At 42.7% G+C, this 18094-nt stretch overlaps 2 protein-coding genes and 1 pseudogene across 5 annotated transcripts; 2 read left to right on the forward strand and 1 right to left on the reverse strand.

The window, feature by feature from the left end:
- The first annotated feature begins 3169 nt into the window (after window positions 1-3169).
- Window positions 3170-4972, forward strand: LOC115104144 (uncharacterized). 3 transcript variants are annotated; one of them, XM_029625382.2, is made up of 3 exons: window positions 3170-3357; window positions 3690-3803; window positions 4308-4972. In XM_029625382.2, exons 1-3 carry the CDS (start codon window positions 3185-3187, stop codon window positions 4735-4737), a joined length of 717 nt encoding a protein of 238 aa, XP_029481242.2. In that variant the 5' UTR covers window positions 3170-3184; the 3' UTR covers window positions 4738-4972. The 3 variants fall into 3 exon arrangements, with proteins under 3 accessions (XP_029481242.2, XP_064862526.1, XP_029481243.2); XM_065006454.1 differs by having other exon boundaries at window positions 4323-4972; XM_029625383.2 differs by having other exon boundaries at window positions 3269-3357; window positions 3664-3803.
- A 370-nt stretch (window positions 4973-5342) lies between these two features.
- On the forward strand, window positions 5343-7474 carry LOC115104145 (DELTA-stichotoxin-Hcr4a-like). Of its 2 annotated transcripts, XM_065006456.1 has the most exons (4): window positions 5394-5448; window positions 5536-5564; window positions 6360-6496; window positions 6589-7474. In XM_065006456.1, the coding sequence occupies exons 3-4, from the start codon at window positions 6393-6395 to the stop codon at window positions 7034-7036; spliced, it is 552 nt and encodes a 183-aa protein (XP_064862528.1). In that variant the 5' UTR covers window positions 5394-5448; window positions 5536-5564; window positions 6360-6392; the 3' UTR covers window positions 7037-7474. The 2 variants fall into 2 exon arrangements, with proteins under 2 accessions (XP_064862527.1, XP_064862528.1); XM_065006455.1 differs by lacking the exon at window positions 5536-5564 and having other exon boundaries at window positions 5343-5448.
- Window positions 7475-10552: 3078 nt separating this feature from the next.
- On the reverse strand, window positions 10553-17493 carry LOC115103499 (keratin, type I cytoskeletal 13-like; annotated as a pseudogene).
- Between the last annotated feature and the right edge of the window lie 601 nt (window positions 17494-18094).

Genomic DNA, 18094 nt, shown 5'->3' on the forward strand with positions numbered 1-18094 from the left:
ACACCTACTCATTCAAGGGTTCTTCTTTATTTTTACTATTTTCTACATTGTAGACTTCAAAACTATGAAATAACACATATGGAATCCTGTAGTAACTAAAAAATTGTTAAACAAATCTAAATATATTCTATATTTGAGATACTTCAAAGTAGCCACCCTTTGCCTTGATGACAGCTTTGCACACTCTTGGCATTCTCTCAACCAGCTTCACCTGTAATGCGTTTCCAACAGTCTTGAAGGAGTTCCCACATATGCTAAGCACATGTTGGCTGCTTTCCTTCGTTCTGCGGTCCAACTCATCCAAAACCATTTCAATTGGGTTGATGGCGAGTGATTGTGAAGGCTGGGTCAACTGATGCAGCACTCTGTCATTCTCCTTCTTGGTCAGATAGCCCTTACACAGCCGGGAGGTGTGTTGGATCATTGCCCTGTTGAAAAACAAATGATAGTCCCTCTAAGCACAAACAAGATTTGATGGCGTATTCGCTGCAGAATGCTATGGTAGTCATGCTGATTAAGTGTGTCTTGAATTCTAAATAAATCGCTGACAGTGTCACCAGCAAAGCACCCCCACACCATCACACCTCCTCCTCCATGCTTCACGGTGGGAACCACACATGGGGAGATCCTCCGTTCACCTACTCCGCGTCTCACAAAGACACGGTGGTTGGAACCAAAATGTTCACATTTGGACTCAGACCAATGGACAGATTATAGAAAAAGGGAAATGCCTGACAAGCTAGTCTGACATTCCAGATATACTATAGATGGATGTGACTGCTAGTATCAGTCTTGGATGTGGTGCATCAGAGTTGGGGCAAGATACAAGTTTGGCATAGACAGCAAATGACGTCTGGAAGCCAGCAGACAGTGAGTCAGGAGTCTGAGTGCCTCAGTCACCCTCTCTGTCTCCCTCTCTCTCTCTGTCTGCCTCTCTCTCTCTGTCTGCCTCTTTCTCTCTGTCTGCCTCTTTCTCTCTGTCTCCCTCTCTCTCTCTCTGTCTGCCTCTCTCTCTCTGTCTGCCTCTTTCTCTCTCTTTGTTCTTTATTTCACTCTTATTATTATCTATCCTGATGCCTAGTTACTTTACCCTGCCTTCTAGTGTATATCTACCTCAAATACCTCATACCTCTAAACATTGATCTGGTACTGGTACTCCCTGCATATCGCTCCATTCTTGTGTACTTTATTTCATTCCTTTTCTGTGACTGTCTTATATTTCAACTCTGTATTGTTGGGAAAGGCTCATAAGCATATCTCAGTAAAGTCTACACCTGTTGTATTCAGCGCATGTGACAAATAAAATGTGAATTGATCTCTCTCTCTCTCTCCTTCTCTCTCACTCTTTCTCTCTCTCTCTCAAACTCAATCTATATTTTATTCCCAACATGTGTAATGTGCAATGTGTAGAACATTCCATAGCAATTTGCCATCAAGCAAGCAGAGCACGTGATTGTCTTTCATCAAAGATTGATATACAGCAGGTGTGTTAGGTCAATAAGAAATGGCTCTATATACAGAACAATGATATTTCAGAAACGTTGAGCTTCTATGCACGAGTAATAATAGTGTAATATGCAGTTCTTCAGTCACAGATCAACCCCAGCGACAAAGATAAAAGACAATCAAGACATAAACTACAACAATTACCGTGACCAACTATTGGATTTTCACTGCATCTTGTCAAATGTTTATTGTGTGTTCAGCTCTTATCCGGTTGTGGTTTTTAGTTTTGGGTGTGTAAGTTTAAAGAGGATTTGGAGTGTAAATACTATGACTAATATGATTAGGTTGAGATTTTTGATTAACATATCCCACCTACTCAAACGCAAATACCAAGATGCATTTAACATTCGGACTCATTCATACAGAAAGAATGCCTTATTCTAGTCCTTATGGCTGAAGGTTGCTGTGTGTCCTGTGTTCACAGCAGTGGAGGCTGCTGAGGGGAGGACGGACAGTAATAATGCCTGGAATGGCTCAAATGGAATGGCATTAATCGCATGGAAACCATGTGTTTGATGTATTCGATACCATTCCACCAACTCCACTTCAGCCTTTACCACGAGCCCATCCTCCCCAATTAAGGTGCCACCAACCTCCTGTGATTCACAGTTAGTGTTATTGACCAAAACATGAAATTCAGAGGAAATTGTAACAGTACTGTATAAAATCTGTGCAGGGATAAATGTTCATTTCTGATATTGAAAGGTCAAAGGGGATGTGGTTTATTGTCCAATTACCACACAGAAGAAGCGGTGCATTTGTGAAAGCATTGCGACCTTGGTAAAGAAAGTTCCATGTGTCCATAAGGCTGCCCATTCAAACTGTAAGTGCATGTTTGGCGCCATCTGGTGAAGTCTGAAATCTGGCAGCACTATTACAGCAGTAAGCAACGGTCCAATTACACCAGCACAACTCACAGCATTTACTGTGTCCCAAATGGCACCTTATTCCATTTATAGTGCCCTACTTTTGACCAGGGCCCATAGGGATCTGGTCACAAGTACTTCACTATATAGGGAACAGGTTGCCATTTGGGATGCATGCAACCTTAGATAATTACATGGGTTTCCAATGCACACATTTGTAGCTCTTGTTCCTTCAGTTGTCATTCCCAGCCACCAATAACCAGCAGACGTTTTGGACATCCAGTATCCACTGGTGTTTCTCAGTCGATGGTGAGTAATTATTGCCCCGCTCGGTTTTTACATGAAAAAAAGGGTGTGTTACTTTTTCCATTGACAAGTGTGAGTGAGGGAGAGGTTTGTGAAGCTGGGGTGTGTCAAAGGCTGTGTCACAATGCATTGCTGTGATAGGGTGGTACCAGGCTGTGAGGAATCTGTTGCAGGTCAGTGCATGCACATGTACAGATGCAGAACCCACATCTTACCCAGACCTGCAATGTTTTCAATTTGTTCTCACTCATCATGTCAGAGCACAAAACACAGTACTGCGGAATGTGCTATGAGTGTTGTAGTGCTGGCATTTGTTACAACAGTCTCATTGGCACAAATCCCTTACACTTTTTCTCAAATCTAAAATATCTTCTCCCTTAGTAGTGGATGTAAAAGAACTAGCAGTAGTCAGTAGAACACTGGCAAATACAGGAAAAGTCCAAACTATTACATTGGAATGCAGTATTTCCTGTTCTTCATTATTTTCTCGTCTGCTCTCGTTCAAAATGATCCCTCGTTTTCTGTGTGCCGTGCCACACCTGTGTTTGTGCACGAACACGCAAAAGTGTAATCGGAGTAGGTGTGACTTCAGCCAATTCCTCCTCTCCTCCACCAGTCTGGGGAAACACGAATCTACTCTACTCTGCCTGACACAACTGGACTTTTCTGAACTTAGAAGGTGAATATCTTTACATTGTCTTCATCATAATTCACATCTTCTGCCTGCTACAATATTTAGCAAGTGATGCATTGGGATCAGAATGGTTTGTTTGCTACCTTGCCTAGACTTTTAGAAACATGCATCTGCCTGCAAACCGTTCTGAGGTTCGAGTTTGAAAGGGAAGATTAAAGAGATTTTTAATGAATGTTATTTTGATTGTGTTGGCAAAGCTACTCTCATGAGAGAAATATTATGTCTTCAGCTGTCATTATCTTTACACTCCAGACGTACTCTGTTTCCACACATCTAAATACCACTATACAGCTTTTTTCCCCCTCTAACTCGCTCAGACCAGCCAAGATGCCAGAGAACGCAGAGGCCGTTTCAGCCACTCTAACCACCAACAGGAACTGTACTATAGAGCTCACCAATGTCACCACCGGTTACTGTCTCATCAACCCCAAGTATGTTGACGTTCAATACTCTAATCTCCTTACATTACATACAGTACACCACTATGGAAAATAAATGAATTCGCCAAATAACAAACCAGCTGTCCATCCTCAGATTGTTATTTGTCTGTTACTTTTCGGTGGAATTTCTCAGAGTAAATATATTTTATGACAGGCTTCTCTTGGGATGGGTGGTTTTCATGTGTATCATGGCTTTGAGTACATCCACCTATCCATCATGAAGTGACACAATGTGGCTCATTGCACACCGCGTGCTGGCTCACTCTGTGTTGCTTACGAATCCATAGCAGCACTCACACTCCATCCATCAGCACAGAGTGGCTGGACAGAAAGAAAGGAACAGTGAAATGACTAAAAGTAGAGGGACAGTGAAAAAGTGTACAGTCACACAACTTTAAGTCCAGTTGTAAGGTTTTGCATTTTATCAGCAACATGAATGTTCAGATAATCAATTTGAACTTTAATGACTCCCCATTCCCATTACTAACGCCCCAGGGTGTATATGTCCAGTGGTTTCTGCTACCACCCACCCCAGCCCACCGTCCGCACCACCCAGACAGAGGTGTGCTCCTTCACCAAGGATGACGACACAGCCACGGGCGCCGTGGGGGTCCTGACCTACGACCTTTTCCACATGCAGAGCCGCGTGTGCTCAGAACGCATGGCCATCATGTTCTCCGTGCCCTACGACTACAACTTCTACAAGAACTGGCTGGGGGTGGGCGTCTTCGAGGTGGCGCGTGCCTGCGACAAGCAACTGTACAACCACATGTACAAGGAGAAGGACTTCAGCAAGTTTGTCCGATCAGAGGCCAGTGGGTCAGGGGTGGAGTACAAGGCCCAACACGTAGACCTGAGGGCCACCATGTCCAATGTTGGGAAGTCCATCATTAAGGTGGAGCTCTATGATAAAATGGGGCACTAATAAGGGTAGACAAGCTGGTAGCTGAGCCATTTGACCAACTCACAGCAGGGAAAGAATTTATATTTATGCATAATCACGTACTAAATATAATAATCACCCAACTTAGGTGGTTAATGTTATCCAATGAATAAATATTTATCAACTGGAAGATATTACTGTCTAATTGTTCACAATACTTGATTCTTCTTTTCCTGCTCCTGTACATGTTTGTTTTAATAAAACATTGAACAGTGAATTGGTGTAAGATGTTTTAGTGATAACCTTTAACATGCACTTACACACCTGATCTACTGAACAGTTCCACGTATCATTCATATTTACCATTAAGAATAAAGGATTGTACATTGAATTCCGTTTCCTAGAACTGTCCGTTTTTAATGAATCATAAAGAGACCTTATACTCGCCATAATACAATAATCCCATGTGATTCAGTGACTATTGGCTCAGAATTTATCAATATCCTGTCAGGATTTATATGGTCCTTGGTCTCCTGCCTTGTCCAACGTCCTGTAGAACTGCACCATATAAGAGATGACCGTAGCTTCAGGGGTGCGTGAATTTACTTGTTCAGCTTATTCAGTGCCTCTGTTGCACAATACCATTGCAACAGAGGGGGGGGGGGGTGAAAAAAAAGGTCCCTCCTTTCAGGTGCGGTTTTACTAAACTAAATTCTGGAGCTGAGAGAACACGCTGAGAGAAGTCTTTCACAGGTAAGATAATACTCATATTACTTTTACAGGTAAGATATTACTCCTATTACTTTTACAGGTAAGATAATACTCCTATTACTTTTACAGGTAAGATATTACTCCTATTACTTTTACAGGTAAGACATTACTCCTTTTCATGGCCACTATGAGTATTACTGGAATAAGTCAAACTAGAGGTTATATAGTAATTGTAAGGGTGACAGTATTCCACCTACATTTGAACACTTTCCATAATCTATTTTTAACACAAATCTTATTTCCATTTGGTTCTCCCATCGGTAACCATTGGTATGATGACAATTTGTAGATTCATTATTGGGCATATGTGAATCTGTTCATGCAATTTACATGTCGGACATCCGTTTGATTTGCAACCTTTTCCCTGCAAATGAAAGTGGTGATGATTTTCTCTCGGATTCCCCTCTCTAAACTGGCTATTGCACGGTTACTTAGTAATGTAATTAAAAAGCCAGGCTTCCTAATGAGCCGAGCAGAGTGAGCAGCCGCTCTGTTATTGTTGAGAACTGCCTTGAAATCTTCCTTATTACACACAGCTCTCAGGCATTTCTGACATCTCCCATTCTAAACTGGCTGTTTACTGCCTGTGCGTGTCGTGTGTCATCAGTCAAACGGCCAACAGAGAAGAAAATGCTGTTGAAAAGTGAAGACTGTTCTCTACTGTATTTGATTCTGAGAAAAAACCTCTTGACACTGAGCAAGGCATGTCGTAACAAAGAGTCAAGGTTTTCAGAGGGACACTTACAGTAACTGTATTCTACAGTACATTTTTGGACAGAATTGGATCAGATATGAATACAGATCCTCTTGGCATCCCAGGGGGTCAACCACAAATGTATTTCTGCACAGCAGTCTAACTGAAAGGCTTAACCCTGCTGGCCTCTGTATTATAGAAATAAAGAGGTACATATCAGAACCACTCCAAAATGGCAGAGTCAGCCGAAGCCGTGGTCGCTAACCTGAGCAGCAAGAGGAATGTCACCATTGAGATCACCAATCTCACAAACAACTACTGTCTCATAAACCCAAAGTGAGTGCACACTTTACCAAACTATTGTTATTGTCACGCTGTACATTCAAGGAAATGTTGAAAGCATAACGTTGTGCGTGTGTCCTCACTAGGGTATTCCTGGAGAGTGGGGAAACCTACAACCCTCCCCAACCTACAGTGAGGCCCCTAAAGACCGAAGTCTGCACATTCAGCAAATCAAGCGCCAAGGCAACGGGCAGCTATGGCGTTCTGACCTATGACCTCTTTGAGAGGTCCCGGAACGACTACATCGAGACGGTGGCCCTCATGTTCGGTGTGCCCTGGGACTACAACATCTACAAGAACTGGTTCGCCGTGGGCATCTTCAACAAGGGCCGAGCCTGTGATGCGTCACTGTATAAAGAGATGTACAACGAAAAGGACCAGAAAGGTTTCATAAGAGAAGAAGCCAATGGCTCAGGGATCAGCTATGAAGGGAACTACCTGGACATCAAGGCCACCATGTCCCCCATGGGCAGGGCCATCATGAAGGTGGAGGTATGGGACAAGCTGTTCACTCCCAGCCAGCAGGCCCACTAAGGGGAACCTCCAGCCTCCACCCTCTCCACCAGCACTACAGTATACCTCTGCTGTGTTGAACCTCTGTAACCAATCCCTCAACGATTAGATATTACTTTCCTGACGTACTGCTACTGTTTGTATGTTTTGTTGCTGACATGTCTGAATTTCAAGACATCACCTTTCAGTAAATCTGCTTAAGATCACAGTTTAGTTTGCTTATGAATCCAGGCAGAAGCGATATCTGCTCTTTTCTGTAGAGATCACTGTTCTGTTCATCTCTCAGTAGCATCCTCTTTCAACTGGCATCTTCTCTAGAAATGTAAATCAAACAATGACTCACCAGAGGACGAGGGTGCATAGCTTACTTAACAACACATGGCCAGGAGCTGTCTTTGTCTGTATCTACTTATGGCAATGCTAGTCTATGGAATAAATGTTGTTGTTTTGCTAAAGCTATTTGTGTTTGATGAGTTTCTCTCTATTGATTGAGCCTGGAAATATTATGCAACACTGGCCCTGAAGGAAAATGATACTGGCCTTCATTGGATAGCTAATACTGATATGAAGTCTTCAACTTCTGAATAACATTATGCATTGCATACCATGCAGGTTATGTGCAGTGGTGGAAAAAGTACTCAATTGTCATACTTGAGTGAAAGTAAAGATACCTTAATAGGAAATGACTCAAGTAAAAGTGAAAGTTACCCAGTAAAATACTACTTGAGTAAAAGTCTAAAAGTATTTGGTTTTAAATATACTTAGGAATCAAAAGTAAATGGAATTGCTAAAATGTACTTAAGTACCGAAAGTAAAAGTATAAATCATTTCAAATTCTTTATTTTAAGCAAACCAGACGGGGCAATCTTCTTGTTTATTTATTGACGGATAGCCAGGGGCACACTCCAACACTCAGACATCATTTACAAACAAAGCATTTGTGTTTATTGAGTCCGCCAGATCAGAGGCAGTAGGGATGACCTGGGATGTTCTCTTGGTAAGGGTGTGAATTGGAACATCTGTGACCCGATTCAGGAGATTCAGGAAACTAGGCGAGTCACAAGTCACGACTTCACAGGAGAGCCGTTTGAACTTAAAACATTTTTTAAAATCAAAATGCGTTTTTCAGCAGAAATGCCTTCTGGAACATGTGAACTTTCATGTGCCTTAAATAACAAACTTGTATGCCATCTGTAAATATGAATAAAATTGTTACGAGCATTGTTGGTTAAGCCACAGCATTTTTTCCCTATCTAAATGTAACGAGTACTTTTTGGTGTCAGGTAAAATGTATGGAGTAAAAAGTATATTATTTACTTTCGGAATGTAGTGAAGTAAAAGTAAAAGTAAAAGTTGCCAAAAATATAAATAGTAAAGTTTTAAAAAACGACTTAAGTAGTACTTCTAAGCATTTTTTACTTTACACCACTGGTTATGTGCAGTATCTAAGGCCATGTTACATTTTCCATCAAATCATTTTTAGACAGGGCCTAGTCTGTAGAGGGTACCTGTGATCAGCTAAATTATAGTGTATCTGTAGCAAGATGAGTGACTCACAGAGTTGCAGTGAGTCAATGGCCATGCCTGGCACACCCTATTCCATCACATTCAAGGCGTAATGCACGGTTTGCATTATAGTAACCCTTGAGAAGCACAACCATGTCAATATTAAACCTCTATTGAAAGCAAATGGAGCATTTGAAAGGCTCTTCAGAGGAACAGTAGGCCTGCCGACTGCTTCGAGGGCCTGATGGAGGAGATGACAGCCAGTGAAAAGGAAGTCTATTCCCCCTAACAGCTATCATTCACTAAATACCAACACAGAGAAGAAACCATTATCACTTCTACTTAGTCTAATTCTAATTCCCTAGCCCCATAGGCAGAGGCATGGGTATTTCTTGAAAAGCTATCAGACCATCAACAATACTGCACCAGCCCCACAATGGGAGTGACTTACACACATAGAGTACACACTTATTATGCTAATAGTACTGCTACGATTGGAGGGATGCAGTCATTAACCTTGTGAAAATGAGGGTACTGCTAGGAGAGAACGGTGCAGAAGCTCTTAAATCACATCCCAGCCAGCAAATCCATTTACAATTCCAACTCTGCGTTTCTAACTCCGCCCCCCCCCCCCCCCCCACCCGCGCGGTAGATTCATTCTGCTTTAGCGACGTTAACTATTTACCGCCACAAAGAGGCCCTGATCAAAGGTTTCTCCTCCCGCTGTAGCATTTACATAATATAGAAGCATAAACTAGCTCTATTTAGGTTGTTGAGTGGTGTATTGAAACAGCGACAGGCACTGCCGCCTATAACAGATGGGGCCACTCGGCAGCGCAAAGCAGGGCTTTTTGTCTGTTACATCTTTGAAAGAGGATAAACTCCCTCACTCCTTTCACATTCTCCCTCTTTCAATCTCCCACATGTATTCACCCATACACCTGCATATACTTATGCATGCTTTCATGTATTGTGTTGTATGTGATTGTGTTTTGTGTGGGTGTGGGCGGGCGGCGTGCGTGCGTGCGTGACTACATTCGTGAGTCTGTTTGTGTGTGTGTGTGTGTGTTACAGACTCATACAATAGTAAGCTTAGCATTTAGTATATTTTCTCAAAAACAGCCAAAGCACAACAACATACACATAAGCCAGTATCAAAGGAGTCATTTGGTAGTCAGCTAAAGTCCCTGCTGATTTCCTGCACTTTTACACGTTGATTTGAGGAGAATCAGTTGATTAGAGCTGAACATTCTCCTGTCTCTGGTGTTAAACACAACACTGGCAAGATAATAATGCACCTTCATCTGCTAAAACATTCCATGGTCTGAACTAACGTTAGCAATTTATTTATTTATTATTAAAGTGCTGAGAGCCATCTTTATCTGCTTTCAAAGACTGCCACCTAGAGGCTGTCCCAGGTAATGACTCACACTGCACTACAACAGAACATTAGGGAGCATTTATCTAACTAATACTGGGAACAATATATAGAGGTACATCTAACTTGACAGTTAGCTGCCATTGAACAAAAACGAGGAGAAAAGAGGAGGAGAATCCCAAATATCAGCACAATGAAACAAAATCTCATGATAACAGATTTCAAAGGACACAATATCCTCAAGTCAGCCTTCATCAGAGAGGAGGAGGACTGATGTCATACTGAGAGTGAAGGGGTTAGAGTTGAGAGGTCAGCTCACCCAATGTCTCCTCCCTTCAGCAGCCTGCGGTCTTGACGTCCAGCCGGGCCTGGTACTCCTGGGAGCTGCGCTCTGTGTCTGCCATGATCTGGGTCAGCCGGCTCTCCAGACCTGTCACCGACGCCTGTAGGCTCATCATCATGGCTCCGTAGCAAGCTTCCATCTCCGCAAGGTTCCCCTCCATAGAGCCATCTACAAGGACAGGGCCACAGTGAGAACACACAGTGAGAACTGAGCTGAACTCTGATTCCTCATTCCTTCTTGGTTAGGTCTGACTTGGACACTTGTTTTTTCTGGAGGTCATTTTGCATTTATTTTCCAAATAGATGTATGTTCAATCCCTACAGCAGAAAAGCAAGGGGCAAGAGTTGTGATGTCTTTAGCTGAAGTGATCCTTGGCACTGTAAAAATCATTTGTGGCTTCTTTTGAAACTCTTCAGGCCTATTTGTTCTGAGCAACATGATGCATAGGGTCCAAACTGAGAGTCTTATAATGTGACAGGTAAATGAGAAACTAACGTGCTTCCATCCAAGAAGTTCTAAGTCTGCCGTGCTGGGCGCGCCACCTTACCATGGATCTCTCCATCGGTTGTGTTGGGAATGCCACTTTACCACGGAGTGGGGACACTGCAGCTCCTGGTGTCTGGCGGTGGACTGGCCGCTCTTCAGCTCTACACTGGTGGTCTACAGGACCTCAGTACTGGAGCTCACCTCCTGCTGCACCTCTTCAGCCTGAGGGAACCAAACACACACAGGTCAAAATCGTTAACTCATGAACAAACGTTTCATAAGACATCTATCAAATATGTGACATGAAAACATAATAATAAAAAAGCCACATAAGTATTTATTATTGAGCATCAATTCTGTTATTTCTTGAATATAAATAATGATGAAATGTTGTGCATTCAGGTCCCTGTAGTCACACACTATGGCTACGTCGCACATGCACCCTATTCCCTACATAGTGCACTACTTTTTACCAGAGCTCTATGGGCCTTGGTTAAAAGTAGTGCACCCTACAGGAATAGGGTGCAATTTGGGACGTACTCTATGTCTGTGTGTTTGTCCCCTTGCCTTGTTCTTGAACCAGGCCTCGGTCTCTCTACGGCTCTTTGACGCCATGCCAGGGTACTGCTCTCTGATCTCAGTGATGACAGTGTTCAAGCCCTGGTTTCTGCTCTCTGATCTCAGTGATGACAGTGTTCAAGCCCTGGTACTGCTCTCTGATCTCAGTGATGACAGTGTTCAAGCCCTGGTAGTGCTCTCTGATCTCAGTGATGACAGTGTTCAAGCCCTGGTAGTGCTCTCTGATCTCAGTGATGACAGTGTTCAAGCCCTGGTAGTGCTCTCTGATCTCAGTGATGACAGTGTTCAAGCCCTGGTAGTGCTCTCTGATCTCAGTGATGACCGTGTTCAAGCCCTGGTAGTGCTCTCTGATCTCAGTAATGACAGTGTTCAAGCCCTGGTTCTGCTCTCTGATCTCAGTGATGACAGTGTTCAAGCCCCGGTACTGCTCTCTGATCTGTGATGACAGTGTTTGTCACGAATCCCGCTTCCTGAGTCTGTGTTTGCCTGTGTTTCTGTCCTGGAGTGTGTTTCCGGTGTCCTGGAGCGCACCCTGTCTGGTTGCCGGGCGAATTAGCTTGTTGGGAGATCGATGTTCACCCGCACCTGTATCCCATCAGTAATCTGCACACCTGTCCCGATCATCATCTCTCCCCTTCAAAAGCTCTGACCTGACATCCATTCCCTGCCGGATCGTTAGCCATGAACAGTATGTTGTGCCATAGTATCAGCCTCAAGTTGGATAGAATTTGTTTTGTTGTTTTTTACGTATTCCTTGCCTTAAACTTACCTCCGTTTGTTCTGTCTTCAGTTACTCACCCGGATCATTTACCCCATTCCTGCCTGGTCGGAGGAGGATTCCGCTACCCCATTGGATCCACCTATTTACTCCCATCAACTCACCACCGCTGCCCGCTACGCCACCTGGATATATCTACCCATTCACATTCACTTGTAAATAAATACTCACCTTCTTCCTACTCTCCTTGTCCTGGTCTGCTTCTGAGTTCGATTTTGAAAGAACGTGACAGTGTTCAAGCCCTGGTACTGCTCTCTGATCTCAGTGATGACAGTGTTCAAGCCCCGGTACTGCTCTCTGATCTCAGTGATGACAGTGTTCAAGCCCTGGTACTGCTGTCTGATCTCAGTGATGATAGTGTTCAAGCCCTGGTACTGCTCTCTGATCTCAGTGATGACAGTGTTCAAGCCCTGGTTCTGCTCTCTGATCTCAGTGATGACAGTGTTCAAGCCCTGGTACTGTTCTCTGATCTCAGTGATGACAGTGTTCAAGTCCTGGGCTGGGGCCGCGTCCACCTCCACCTGCACCTGACCACTCATCGGGGCACGGAACGACATGGTCTTCTAGGAAACAACAACATCAACTACATGTGGACAATACCAAAATAAATTATCTAATGACTCTGCCTCCTCACAGCAAAATCTGTTAGTCCTTCAATTTCCTTTGTTAATATGGACTCTTTTGATCTAAATTGCTTTTGTTTTATAGATGAGTACTGAATTGCATGGCCTCTAAAAAAGTGTCCCATACAATAAGGGGATCTGCTGTACCTATGTTATGTCTGAAGAAGTCAGTTATACATTCTTCTGTCCTAGTTCTAATCCTAGTCCTAATTCCAACATATCCTTGACATTCAGGATTTCCTTAAGTGCCTGAGGGTAATGGTTTGTAGTGTGATTTCCATTCCGGTCCATAGAGGTATTTAAAACCGTACTAAAGTCTCCCACCATAATAATAGAGTCTAATGTTGCTTGTAGAGTTGATCAATTCTTATATATATTTTCAAAGAAGCTTGGATCATCATTATTTGGACCATATAGGTTAATAAGACATATCTGTTCATTGTCCAATAACATATTTCAAATCATCCATCTACCTTGATGATCTGTTTGGACAATTTGCACATTTGGATCAAAATGACCCCTTTTGAATTTCTTTGCCCATGGGAGAAATATATTTTGTCCCCCAGTACTTCTTCCACAAAACTTAATCTAAAATTGTTGAATGGGTTTCCTGTAAACAATATATATTATATTCATTCTCTTTTAGCCAGGTAAATACTGATTGTCTTTTCTTATTATCTGCTAGGCCATTACAATTGTAACTGGCTATACTTATTTCACCACTTACCATAATGAGACACAACTTTCAATTCTATTTATCAAAATCTATGTTTGTAAACGTACCATTAAAAAGTAACATGTTGATTTAGTGTCTATATAGCTGTACCATGATATTTGCATTGCTACTAAGTAAATCTCCAATTGGTCCACACTATTCCACCCTCTAAAATCCCTCCTCCTCCCGAGTTGGTTTGTCATCCCAATGCCCGGCAGACCACCCCCGACCCCCCCTATCCCATTAGCCTAGAAAAGACTGGTGATCCATCCTTTGAAAAGAGCACACAGTGCCATTTACAGAACAGAAGTAGATCAACTGCCAAATGCATCTCTATCTCCCTCACCTTGATTTTTATTATATATAGCCATCCAAATATATATATATATATATATTTTTTTAATTTTTTTATTTTTTATCCTGTTTCTTGTTTTCCATAATTAGCTATTAATATTTGTAGTAATGTAGGCAATTTATGAAAAGGATTTACCTCTCACCAGTCTCGCCATTACCAAAATTACATTATAACAAGCAATTATTATATTAGCAAACAGTTGTTGTGAATCATCCTCTATTGTCCCTAACATCTTTTACTCCTTCACAACAGTTGTGGGATACGCACATACACCCACACACTCATACACACTCAACCCTTTCCCCCCACACAACCATAGGCTCACATTCTCAACAGTAGCACCATCCCAGAGCCCAACTCAAGAAAGGCCTTGATTTCCAAACGCATTTACTGTTGCAGCTGCATGAGAAGGCCTGCAAGACTGTGCAAAAAAAATGGGAAGAAATTGAAAGATTTTATGAACCATTGTCACGTCCTAGATGATGGAGGTCAAATATACACCTTTTCCCTGAAACACCCACGACACGGTCCCCAGTATTGACCATATGCCCAAGCATCTCCATGCAGTCAGACTTTTGATTTTGTGCCACCAGTGTCACAATAATATACCCCCTCTCTGAATGTCCGAGTGTGACCCCCTCCCCATGGGTTACTGCAGCTAGTGTTGCCAGCACTGCCACTGCCTGGGTGGGGGCACCCCACCGGAATCCCCACCGGCTAAGTACAAGGTCGTTAAGGTTCTCATTAGCAGCTTTGAGAATTTCCTTGTATAGTATGCTCTCCCTTTAGGGGGTTTTGGCTTTGCAGGACCAACCCTGCCAAGCAGGCTCAGAATCTTGAGGGGGCAGTGCTGCTTTAGGTCTCTGACGGCATTTTGGCTGCATACAGACCGCTTACAGCAGGCCCATAAAACAGTTAGGGACTTCACCTTAGTATCTGGGTCATTCAGGTGGGTGTCTAGGGTATAGGGTTTTGGACCGGTCCATCAATATAGGATCATAAATAAATACATTAGATATATAATTTATTTAAAAAAGCAGTTGTTATGATAGGACAACAAATCAATTAAATGTATAATTTATTTTAAAACAGTTCCACCATGATAGGACAATAAATAAATAAGACATATAATTCATTATAAAAAGTATATCTATCATCTGAGCAACATTGAAAGCTCTCTCACACCCCCACTCACAGCAATACATTGGTTCTGGGATATGCAACCATTTCCTTTCTCACTCAACGCCATACTTTCCCAAACATAACAAAAACAAATAAGCACACACCACACCATCCACACATACTGTGCCTTCTGTTTACTGAGTGTATATCTTCACCATGCTGAATTAGTGCTTGTCTGTTCCAATTAAGTTATGTTTGAAGATATATAGAAAAGCTATATTTTTTATTGTATTGTTACAATCCATAACCGGGCGAGAATTGTGTTTCATTATTTTACCCGTCTATAAGAACTTTGTACTTTTTTAAAATAACCATGGAGTAGTCTTTGTGTCTCTGAATAACTGGTTATCAATATATAGTTTATCAACGACGAGAGCTTCTCGTTTCCCTTTTAATCTATTTTCCTTGAAAATTGGATACAGAACTTTACACCGTTCTGCGATTTCCTTTGGGAACTGATAATTCATGCCAATTTTGGTCCTAGCAAGTATTTTACCCAGGCCGTTAACCATTATTTTATCTTTGCCCTCTGTGTCCGAAGCGGTGTACAGGTTCGAGTGGGATTTTGTCGATAGCTTCGCGTGGAATCTGAAGCACTGTAAGGAGGAACTCTCTAACTACAGATTCAGGAACTTCTCCTCATTCCTCTTGGATACCAGTAAGTACCAGCTTCTCTCGCATGGATCTAGTCTTCATGTCAAGTAAGACTTCTTCAGAACGATGTTCTCCTTTTTAAATTCATTCACTTCAGTTTCAATCTTATTGACTTGTCCCTTTTAGCTTGTGTGTTTCCTTCTCCAATGTCGCAGCTTTTTCGTAACTCATCTCGAGGCTTGACTTCAACTCTTTGATATCCTTACTGACTAATTCAAGTATACCCAGTTTGTCATTTATTGATTTTAACAGATCGGTTTCGACTTTTACCATTGCTGGTGGTGAAAATATGAAATCATCTGTGTCTGTAGAAGAGTCACGTTTTCGTTTTGAAATTGGTTCCCCTCTTACCCTCCGCAATGTTTGGGTGTTGCTTGTTTTCGTAATATTTTGTTGACAAATTTCTCTAGTCTTAAGATTTGTTTTGTGTTATTATCCAGATTGAAGGTTATCACCCACCAGATTGTGTAGTGCTAATATTTAGTCTAACTTGCCGATATTGAATATTACGTTTTTATCTTGAGGTGCCCTACATAACTACGTTCAGTCCGCCATTAACTGTCTCAGCATAGGAGTTGGCAATACAACACAGACAGATCTGGGACCAGGCTACCCTACTGTACTACGAGACCCACCTTCTTATGGCTCTCCTTGAGGTAAACTACCCCCTCCTTCACGTTCTCCAGCTGCATCTCCAGGTCGCTCCTGGCCAGGGACATCTCCCCAAGCATCCTCTTCACCCCCACGATGTCAACCTCCACAGACTGGGGCAGGCCACTCACTCTCAAACCGTGTGGTTGACACTTAGTTTGGACTCCAGTTGATCAAATTATACTATCAATATATAATATGATATCTGACATTTCAGCAATTGTAATGCTATGGAGTAATGTTTTATTCATTCCTGAAATATTCAGATCAATCTTGAGTAAAAAGGGTAACTAATTGCTAATAGCTTATATGTTAGACTCACTGGATTCTGAAGCCAGTTTGGTGTTATCCACTGGTAGGGCCAATTCTGCCACTACAGTGCTGGTTGCAAAGAACTTCACACAGAGAAAAGTATCAGGTTTCAGGTTATAGTATCTCACACCACTGTAGACACCTTTCCATTTCATCATTAAATAGTTTGACATGGCACCAATGTTATTTTGCATAGGTCCCAATATGTAATGAATGCATCAGTGCTCAGTAAATGCAGAAACTAATTGCAGATACTCTCGTTAATCTTGTGTATTGTAAAAGTCTTGGCTGGCAGCTGCTGTAACCTGGGAGTTGAAGGAATAAAGGCGACCAGCACTCACAAATGATATTCATGCCATGTACAGTAACACAACAAAATCTATCAGCATTTGTGAGTTTTCTCCATCTTAATTCATGCATGTTTTGGCCATCATAGTAAACCTACAAGAAACATACCTTGGAGTGGAACTCGTCAATGGGAACTTGATGGGTGCTGATGTCCCTGGTGTCGACCTTGACGTGGCTGAGCCCCTGCTCCCTGAACTGCAGCTCCGGCTTGGCGTTGGCCTCATCCAGGGTGGCAACCCTCTCCAGGTATGTACCCAGGTGCTCCTCTGCCTCCTCCAGCCCCACCATCCATGGAGAAGCCACCGAAGATCATCCCTCCATCACCTCAAGAGCCAAAGCCCCCACCCATGGAAGTGAATCAGCCCCCACCAGCAGAGGAGGAGGCTGTAGTGGAGGAGATGCGAATCCCCTTACCTCCGGTCCCTGTGTACACACTTCCAGACCTCCCGGAAATCATGGACATGCCCATATCAGATCATGAGGAGTTGAAGCTCCCCATGGAGGCTCCTGAGCTTAGCCTGACTCCAATGCTAGAGAAGCTGTGGCTGCGAATGGAGAACATGACCATAATGACATCAGAGAGTGCAAAAAGCATGGTCTCTGGTGGGAGATGCACTGCAAGCGGGATGCAGTTGTGGTCTCTCTGTGAAACACTGTTATTAATGGGCATGTGGAATGTGCTGACCGGGATCTGCCTTTGAGCCATCTCAGTATTTTCATGTTCACGATCACAGGCTCTCTCTTTCTCTCTTTCTCTTTATCTCTCTCTCTCTTTCTCTCTCTTTCTCTCTCTTTCTCTCTCTCGGTGCATGCTGGGAGTTTGGGTGTTTGGTGTGGAGAGCTCTATCCTAACTAACTTTCTTGATTATTTTCTTTACATGTTATTTTCTATGGTGGAGGGTTAATGCAATATTTGTTTTTAGCGGTATCCAAAGTTTTTTTTCAAAGTTAGGGTGGAAGAGGACAGAGTAACTTTCCTGGGGGTTGGAAGGTGTAGTGTGCGCAATGGCTTCTCAGCCTAGCGCGGAGGAGACGCTGTCAATACAGCATGGATTCAGGTGTGTTCCTGAGAACGGAGTTAAGGTGGAGGAGGTTCTGCTCGCGGTCGGTGAACAGGTAGGAGCTGAGTTTATACATTCTGCTTCTAGAATGAACAAAGCTGTGGTTGT

Source organism: Oncorhynchus nerka, linkage group LG21, assembly GCF_034236695.1.
Source record: "Oncorhynchus nerka isolate Pitt River linkage group LG21, Oner_Uvic_2.0, whole genome shotgun sequence".
In the NCBI taxonomy this organism is placed as follows: Eukaryota; Metazoa; Chordata; class Actinopteri; order Salmoniformes; family Salmonidae; genus Oncorhynchus; species Oncorhynchus nerka.